Raw genomic sequence first — 9,872 nt, 5'->3', positions numbered from 1 at the left:
AAACAGTTTCCTGATTCATAATGGAAATAGATTTTAGACACAGGAGGAACACGCAGTGATCAGCAGGAGCAGCTTGGAGTCCAGTCTTCTTCACACTGAGGAGGGACATATATGCAGGAACAGTTGTCATAACTGTTACAACCACCAGATGGCGAAAGAGTCCCACTGCAACTTTAAGCCATGAAGGATGTGTCTTGATGTTTGCTTGTGATAAATCTGCTTTATGTGAGTCTTTTTCAGAGAGTAACAGTAACATGTCTGATTATATGTCTTTAATCAGTAAAGTTTCGCTTTGCTAGAAATAAATCAATAAATAATAAAATTGTAAACATGCAGCTGTATGTTAGAAGTCAAAGGGTCCTTAAGTCTTCTGTAAATTGACGGGGATCAAATGAAGGACACAAGTATCTGTTCTTACTCTAATAAATGCTGCTTTAATATCCAACAGACTATTTTCCTTCCTCATCAGCAGCAAAAAGCTCGACTGCGTCTGTGCATTTGTGTCCTCCATACTTGTTTCCACAGACATCTCAGGCTTGATGCCACGATGCAGTGTAGAAACCTGACAACCCTCTGACTCATGTTCAAATGTTCAAGGACATTTCTCAGGATCATGTATGACCCCTTTTTGACATTTGGACTTTCATTAATAATATTTGTGTTTCTGAGTCATTTTTGTGGAGACTTCTGTCCAACGTAGTGTCCAAATGAAGCCTGAAGCTTTTCTTCACCCTCTTGTCAGATGGTCAGCAACAAAACTCTGTTCCAACCAATGTCTGATAAGAGATGAGACACAGCAGCTGAGCAAATGATCATTTCATGCTGAAGACATCCTCAGACAGAATTAAATACATACATAAACACAGCCTGGTGCCAATAACACAGCTAATGACACTGCTGTATCACTGGCTTTACTGATTAAAGACCATATCTGAAGGAAATCTTTGAACACAACAGAAAGTGACCTTTTAAACCTGCCACACTGATGCTGCATTCAAGGACCATTAAAACATTTGAAAGGACTTAAGAACATCAAGAAAATGTGACTTGTTTCTCTGTAATGAAGCTGTTTTAGTGAAGAAAGTTGAAAGGTCACAGAGCGACTGCTGAATCTTCTGCTCTAAACATGAACTCTGAACTTTGTGATGCTTCAGGAGGAAAACTTCTTCAGTTATTCTCTCAGATTAGTTTCATATTTTCTGCGTCAGATTTGAGTGAGATCCTGGAATGAAGACAGAAGAAAAGACTTTGTTCAAAGTTTGATTTATAGTCAAACCTTCCAGTTTATTCACACAATAAAACATCAACACAATATATGAATTCATTCATTAAAATCACAGTTTTTCCTCATTTGTTTGATGATTTTGACAAAAACAAACACAAACACACACACATGGTCTGCCATACTCATAAAGAGAAATGTCGACATTTTTCAATACAAATATTCCAGAAACATTTAGAGGATAGAGAAGTTTACATTTTCATGTGCAGAAATATTTTAGTAAATCAAAATGATGATGAGCAGTGATAGCCTCCATAAACAGTCACAGGAAAGATCTCCTTTAAAAACTCAGAAACATCAAGAGAACAACTAGAAGATGTGGAGGTACCACCCATAATGTTTGACTGACAGCTGATCTCTGTGCAGAAATGATGGAGAGAAAATGAAACTAAAATACAGATTTAAACACACAATATGAAAGACTTCAGTCTATTTCACTTTAATCAACTCAGCTGTGGCTCCATAATCATAAACCAACAGTCCAGCATAGAGCGGCTGAGTGAATGTGGTCTGGACTCTGTGGAGGAGAGTCATGGTTTCAGAGACGCTGTAGAAGGACAAAATACCTGCTCTGTGATCCAGGTACACTCCTACTCTGGAGGAACGAGGACCTGAGACACGAGTTTGGATGTTGTTGTACCAAAATGTATAACTGTTGTTGTTACAATCTAATGACCAAGATTTGTCATTATGTCCAAATTTACATTCATTACCCCATACTTTTCTGCTGATATTCTTGTATGCGACTGCTACATAAACTTCTCCCCCTCCCCACTCCACCTCCCAGTAACAACGTCCAGTCAGACTCTCTCTACTCAGAACCTGAAACAACCAAGTGAATCTGTCTGAATGATCAGAATAAGACTGTTGTTGATTCATTAATGTTGCTTTTCTGTTCCCCTCTGATAATAACAGCAGTTTGTTTGCTGTGTTTGGATCCAGTGTGATTTCACATGAATATTTTAAGAATCCAGCTCTGGTCTTTGGCTCTGCTTGTGGATCTGACAGTAAAACATCCACTTCAGTGACTGTCAGTGAGATGTTTGTCCGTTCCTCTCTCAGAATGTCCTGTAGTTTATCTCTGACCTCTGACACAGCTGCTGTCACATCCTCAAAGTAGCTCAGAGGACGGATATTGATGCTGGATGAGTCTGTAGACTCACTGAGTGCTGACAGTGAGGGGTAGTTGTGTAGAAACTGGATGTGATCCTCTGTGTGTGAGAGCTGCTTCAGCTCAGCATCTTTCCTCTTCAGCTCAGTGATCTCCTGCTCCAGCTTCTCCTGAAGCTCTTTGACTCGACTCACTTCAGTTTCCCGCTGGGATCTGATCTGCTGCTTCACATCAGAGCTTCTTTTCTGGATGAGATGGATCAGCTCAGTGAAGATCTTCTCACTGTGCTCCACTGTTTGATCAGCAGACTGATTGATGGCCTCCACCTCCTGTTGAAGCAGCTTCACATCTTTCTCTCTGTCCTGGATTCTCTGCTGGATGTTTTGTCGACTCACCTCCAGCTCTCTCTGCCTCTCAGTCCTTTCTGCTGCAGCTGAGACTGTGTCGTGGCCTTTATGTTCATCCACAGAGCAGAGATAACAGATACTCTGCTGATCAGTACGGCAGAACATCTTCATCACCTCATCATGACGAGAGCAGATGTTCTCCTGGAGCTTCTTGGAGGGCTCCACCAGCTTGTGTGTTTCAAATGCGGGGAATATAAAATGAGGCTGAAGGTGTTTCTCACAGTAAGAGACCAAACACACCAGACAGGACTTAAAGGCTTTCATTTTTCTTCCAGTGCAGACATCACAGGCCACATCTTCAGGTCCAGCATAGCAGTGATCAGCAGGAGCAGCTTGGAGTCCAGTCTTCTTCAGCTCCTCCACTAAATCTGCTAACATGGTGCTTTTCTCCAGGACAGGCCTCGCTGTGAAAGTCCTCCGGCACTGAGGGCAGCTGTAGATTTTCTTGTTTTCCTCTTCATCCCAGAAGCTTTTAATACAGTTCATGCAGTAGCTGTGTCCACAGGGAATAGTCACCGGATCCTTCAGTAGATCCAAACAGACTGAACAGCAGAATTTTGTTTGATCCATTTGCTTCATGTGCTGTGCCGTTTCACCGTCTCTCAGTGACTGTCAGACAGTTTCACTTCCTCTGAACAGAAACAACTTCTGTGCTCTGAAGGGAAACAGATCTCTGCTCTTGTTCACCTCCTACAGGAAATGAGGCTCACCAGCAACTGCATTTACACCATGTTGTTTAGACCCATCCTGATACAGACACATCTGTGAAGGGAGGCACTAAAGAAATATTCTTACAGAGCGACCAAGAGCCAATCACATGATGCAGGGTGTGGTATGTGTGATTACATCATGCAGTAACAAGTCTGACCCAGTTAAAGTTTAATAGTTTATCTTTACTTGGATGTTTGAAATGTGACAGTCAACACTCAGTGAGTTCATTTTATATTTCAAAAAGTTCAGCAAAGTTTAGGATGCTGTGATGAATAAAAATAAATCAAACTTTATATTTTGACATTTTCTAATCTTAGTTCATTCTCACACTTACAGAATGATGCATGGGAACAACTGACTCCACTAAATCAAACCTATGTTCAAATGAGATTATGATCATTAAATAGTAACAAATATTTAAATTTAGCAACAACAAATGCAGATCAGTCCACAGTGTTTACAAAAACAAACAAACAAACAAACAAACATTACTTTGTAGTCTTTCCTGTGTACACAGTCACAGTGGAATTTAAATGAAAACTTTCAAGTTTAATTCAAGGTTTTAGTAAAATTTTGCCTGAACTGTTTAGTAATTTTTCACAAAGTGTTCATGTCAGTAATTCATTCAAATGTATTTTGGTCTTAAACTGATCCAGTAAATGTAACTTTTTCTCACCTACTTAATCGAGTATTTTAGTTGTTTAACTGTCATTATAACTAAACTGAACATCCAAAGCTTTTCTCACTGCAGTTTTGTTGTGCAGTTATAGCAGCACTTTGAATCATCCACAGTTTTATAGAACTGTCTGTTGAATTGTTGTTTTGTTTGGTGCGATGGCTCATTTATTTAAATATTGATGATAATTTGATATATTTGATTATTTATTACTGGTGCAAACAATTCATTTCTTCATGGTGCAAATATATAGTTGACTCAGGAGTTTAACTCAGTTTTCTTGGCCTTTGTTTATCGTTTCATTTAAAATCTTAATGGGTAAAGATCATCATAATTACATATGAAATTATATGTACAAATTATATGTTCCATTACACTATTAACAGCACAGATTATACAGCAAACATCAGATTCATGGATGGAGCCAGAGGCTAAATGACTGTTCAGTCCTCTTTAGGAAACGATCTTCATATGACGACAAACACGACAACAATCAGCTGTCAAACTGTACAAGAAGTTCACAGTAATGTAAAAGAAGTTATATCACTTTATTTTTAAACGTACGCACTCAGGGTCAGGACTGAAGACACTGATCGAGAAAATACTCTAAATATAAATATTCACCTAAACATTCAAAATTATTCAATTGCATGAAAAGAAATATGAACTCTCTACAATACTGGCTTCTGATTGGTTGAAAAAGCAGGTGCTGAACTTCAGAAGAGCTAAACCTGCAAAACTGTGTAAACCCAGAGTGGATGCTGCCCTCTGACCTTTCAGAAGTACGATCTTTTTATGAAGACACAGAGGCAGAGTTATTATTCATCACTTTAAAGATGATATTCGTTACATGTTCTTCACTCGTTGTCTAGTAAAGTCCAGAGAATGAGACACATGATTTCAAAACATACAGCTGCATGTTAGAGATCACAGAGTTCTTCAGTCTTATGAGAACTCATGGAGACTAAATGTCAGACACATCAACAGTAAATGTCGTTCCTCCCCCCGTCAGTTTGTGTCCTCCACACTTGTTTACACAAACATCTGAGGTTTGAACAGTGTGCAAAACCACATGTTACAAAGCTGCTGAGCTACTGAATACTGGAATATTTCATTCAATATCACCATCTGACCAAAGGACAAACACAGAGAGGATTAGAGCGCCAAACTTTGTTTCAAACTGTTTCAGATTTTAGAGGCAAAAAGCAGAATTTCTACCTGGACAAAGAAATCAAAGCAGGAGCAAAACAAGCTTTTTACATTTATTCAAAGGCATTATGTGAATGTACTCTGAGCCACAGCCTCCTAAAGTAAAGACATTTGATCATCTAAACCAGACAGAGTCATGTTTTCAGCAGTGTCTGTATCCTCCATATAGACCATGCCATGGTCCACCTAGGGTGACCAGGTGTCTGACTTTATGTGGGACTACACAGCGCTCAGTCCTTGTTTGCCTGTGCCACACACACATTGAGCCAATGTCCAGTTTTTTTATTGACTCTAGTTTCTGTCGATCGCTAGGCCCACAAAAAAACCCTGTACAGGAAGTAGATTTCATCTCTCTGATAAAAGGAGTTCTAATCCCTGATCCTATGAGTCTGACCCAGTAGATAATATTGATATGATCATATTTATGCCTTTGTTGTTTCACAAAGGGTTAAAAACATTCACAGGTTGGACTGTGGTTCTCCTTTTAGCATCTCTGCTGGAATTTTAACTGTGAACCTCTTAGATCCAAACTTCTGAACTGCTCATCTCACAGAGGACAAAAGGGAAGAACCCCGAATCTCTTCTTCACCTCACTTTTATACCTGCTCACCCTTTCTCCCCCCTTCCCTCACTGGACGTCACATCTTCACACTTGGGCCAATCAGGTTGTTGACATTTGATCATCTGATGTGCACCCACACCTCATCTCTCTCTCTCTCTCTGACTTACAAGATTTAACACAAAGTTTAAACTTTAAAATCACTTCATTACATTTTCTTTGTTATTCTTAACACAGAAAATTCACATTCAAAAACTTAACACAGAATAAAACAGAGTAGCCAGTAGTGGGACATGGTTCCAGCAACTCTGATGGTGACGGCCCGTTTGAAGCTGAAGCTCCGGCACGTGTGTCAAAAAATCAACACACTGCTTCAGAAACGCTGTGCTGAGGCTTGGTTTGACTGAACAGAGTCACGTGATCAATGACGACTGAAGCTTCATTCAGCACGTCACTGCTTCAGTACCTGATTCAAAGATTTATAAGGAATTGAACCATTGGTGGGATTTGTGCCGTGTTTTGGTGGTTTTGTGAGAGCGAATCAGTGTGTGACATAATTATAGACATGGAGCCAGGAAGAGAGGACGCTCTGCCTGTTCCTGAATAAAAACCAGTTCATCAGCATTTCTGCTCCCAGGTCTAAAATGTACATAAGAAATATGATATACACAAAGAAATTTGTTTAACATTTAAACTTATTTTCTGCACATTCCAGCACATAAAATATATTTTTTTGTGTGTTTACACTCACTCTTTCAAATAGATGCAAGTAAAACACAGCAGAAAATAAATAACATCAAAGACTCAGCGGTCCTGTTGCTCTATTTTCACCTGTAAAGCAGAAGTGCCGTAGGCGGAGGTTTACCCTGGTGCAGGTGTGCCGCGGTCAGTTGAAGAATCTGCGAGTTTCTCCGCGAGTTTCCCATTACGTCGTAGCTACTCGGTGCTTGCTCGGAAGTTTAGGGTTTTTTTTCGCTGTAAAAAGAAGTTTTCTTCCCACGCACGATGGACGCTAATGTTTTTGTGACTTTTTATGGAATCAAACTCAAAGTAAGGTCAGTACTTCCACGCTTTAAAGGCTGCACGCTCATACTCTCTCCCACAATGTGATCCATTGTTGATCTGCACACAGCTGTTGTCACGAACGTCGCACTCGCTTACGTCACTGTCGTGAGACATTCTTGCAAAAAAATCACAGTTTTAGTAACGCAGTAACGCAGCGTTCCTACGGGAAAGTAACGGTAATCTAATTACCGTTTTTGCAATAGTAATCCCTTACTTTACTCGTTACCTGAAAAAAGTAATCAGATTACAGTAACGCGTTACAAGTAACGCGTTACTGCCCATCTCTGGGTAAGACAACCGTATCCAAAATTCTTGTCTGCAAGCAAAATACAATATAATAACATAAGAACAAGCAAAATATAAGAACGGGTAATCTTTATAATGAAGCTGAAAGCTTTTTAAGGGGTTCAAAGGTCCAGAAATTCTCACTTCTCATTTTAGCCGCACATAACCAGCCGTGCAGGTGGTGTCAGTATTTCATCCTCCGGCTTCAGGATTTTACCACATCGAGTCGTTTACCTCCGTGTGTTGCTTCATATGTGGCATCATTTCCAGACTGTGACTACAGACAAAGACTGAATCTTTACGAGCTCCTTCAGGCAGATGTAGGTTTTACCTTCTTCTTCTTCTTCTTTTTTTTTAAAGAAAAAAAACAATCAGTATTGTATTTATTTCCAAACAGTGTTTTTGAATGACTGAACGATCGCACTGATGAGAGGCAACATGTAGATTTGTGGATGCACTGTTTACAGATGCCTTGGTTACTTGACTTCTGTCAATAAAAATGTGAAGAAAAAAATTAATAAAAGAGAATTACAGAAACTGCTGCTTTGTGTTTCTTCTTCTGTCTGCAGTCGTTTATCTGCCGCGTTCCCTCCAGCTGGTTTATCTTAACAGGAATTGAAACACAGAAGAATAACAATAAAAAACAACCCAATGAGCACATGTGGTTTTATACATTTCTTATATGTTAGATTTCTGTGGTTTGCAGTTCTTTAGATGTTATTCTGGGTTCTTTTGTGACCTGGATGAGTCACTGGTAGCTTCTTGGAAAGTTCACCTCTCCGTTGTTCACTGGAGCCCCAAAGCCTTACAAACATCTGCAGACTAATAGATGCCAATAACTTTGTAATTGTTCTCATAAGTGTTCTTGAGCGTCTTTACATCGTGGTTTGTTTTTCTGAGCTTTTAGCCTGCTTCACTTTGACAGACAGGTTCTGTTTGAGTGATTTCTGGATTTCTAACGAAATCATCATTTATAAAACACTTTTTTACTTACTTGGGTTATTTTTTTTATCTAATATTAAAATTAGTTTGATCTTAAAATACAGGCCATATTAAAGAGAAATGGAAACTAGAACTAAATATTATTATCACTGATAATGTATGGGAAGAGATGTGTAAAACAAGGGAACAAGTAGTCAATTATGGAGAGTTTGACTGGAAATTTAAAATTTAGATTTTTTTAATACACCTCTTGTTATCTCCTCATATTGTAAGGAACCCAATGCAGAACTATGTTGGAGAAAATGTGGGGGAATAGGAGACGATTCACACATCTTTTGGGACTGTCCAATAATTCAAGGTTTCTGGATAAGAATCAAAGAAGAAACAGAGAAAATCCTACAAGTAAATCCTGCACTGAACCCACCATATTTCTCTTGGGAGTTATACCTAGAGAGAGGTATACCATAGATGAAAAATATATACTGATAGCTAAGAAAAGGATAACTGTGAAATGGAAACAAACAAACTCACCATCCATAACTCAATGGAAACAGAGACTGAAAAGAGTTCATACAATGGAAAGAATGACAGCAAGCCTGCAACTGAAGGTGGAGATCTTCCACCAGGGATGGATGTGTGGCCAGATACTTGGGTGAATGAAAACAAACTTTGGAACATTGTAATATAAAGCTATAAATCTCCCCTACGACATATCATTATATTAATCGTGGTCTGTTTTTTTCCCCTCTCTCTCTTAAATGGTCTTATGTCAGAAAATGTTAATATGTTGCTTGTTTGTTTGGTTATTGCCACAAAAATTACTAAATAAAAAGTCCCCCCCCCAAAAAAAAAAAAATTTGTTTGATCTTATTTAATGAATAAAACATACATTAAGTTAAACAAAGGTTGAGCTGTATTTATGGGTGCAGCATGCTAGCAATGCTTGCTTAGCAACAAAAAACAAACTAAAATTTAACCTAATCTAAACCCAAACTGAGATAAAAATAAAACATTTCAAGACTTTGAACTTGGAAAACTAAACTAAAAATAGGGGGTAAATCTTTATTTTTAGTGATATCGCTGCTGATTTTCATAAATGTTCCCTCTGACATTTGGCCTCCATATAACAATAATAATTTAAAAGCCTAAAAGTAACTGAAACTACACTGAAAGAAGAAAATTCACTCTGGAGACTAACTGACACTAAACTGACCTTAAAAATTCAAAATGGAATGAAAAATAAAAACTAGAAAATTCAAAACTAATAACTCTAGTAAAAGGTCACCTCCATCTTTTATCTACAGTCCATGTATTCAGTAGCATGTCTTCTTTAAAAATAAGGCTTAATCTTTATTTAATTCAATAAATGTAATTAATATATTACACACAATTAAAATAAAAGTCCCCCATTCAGAGTCTGTTCACCTTAATTAAGAGTAGTAATTAGGTTTAAGAAAAAATAGAAATGAAAAAGGAATATTTTTTTTAATAAACAGCTGACATTACCTGAAACAAACTGATATTTTCACATTTTATTTATTCATAAGGCTAATTTATGTCTAAGTTCTTATTCTGTTGATCTCTTTAAGGTCGACGTTTGACATAAACAATTAAACAAAACCACG

The 9,872-nt window shown here is 38.1% G+C and overlaps 1 protein-coding gene across 2 annotated transcripts; it reads right to left on the bottom strand.

Annotated features, from left to right (window-relative positions):
- Positions 1 to 1,253: 1,253 nt before the first annotated feature.
- LOC147307842 (E3 ubiquitin/ISG15 ligase TRIM25-like) lies at positions 1,254 to 3,389 on the bottom strand. 2 transcript variants are annotated; one of them, XM_086273014.1, is made up of 2 exons: positions 2,588 to 3,389; positions 1,690 to 1,877 (listed from the first exon to the last, which is right to left on the bottom strand). In XM_086273014.1, exons 1-2 carry the CDS (start codon positions 3,377 to 3,379, stop codon positions 1,821 to 1,823), a joined length of 849 nt encoding a protein of 282 aa, XP_086129140.1. In that variant the 5' UTR covers positions 3,380 to 3,389; the 3' UTR covers positions 1,690 to 1,820. The 2 variants fall into 2 exon arrangements, with proteins under 2 accessions (XP_086129139.1, XP_086129140.1); XM_086273013.1 differs by having other exon boundaries at positions 1,254 to 3,389.
- Between the last annotated feature and the right edge of the window lie 6,483 nt (positions 3,390 to 9,872).

The sequence above is a fragment of the Aulonocara sp. 'chitande type north' Nkhata Bay genome, linkage group LG18, assembly GCF_057382095.1.
Source record: "Aulonocara sp. 'chitande type north' Nkhata Bay isolate Kocher_YH1m ecotype deep benthic linkage group LG18, A_spYH_male_GT1.1, whole genome shotgun sequence".
NCBI lineage: Eukaryota > Metazoa > Chordata > Actinopteri > Cichliformes > Cichlidae > Aulonocara > Aulonocara sp. 'chitande type north' Nkhata Bay.
Note: the sequence above shows the minus strand (reverse complement) of the source record. Positions and strands in the feature narration are given on the sequence as shown.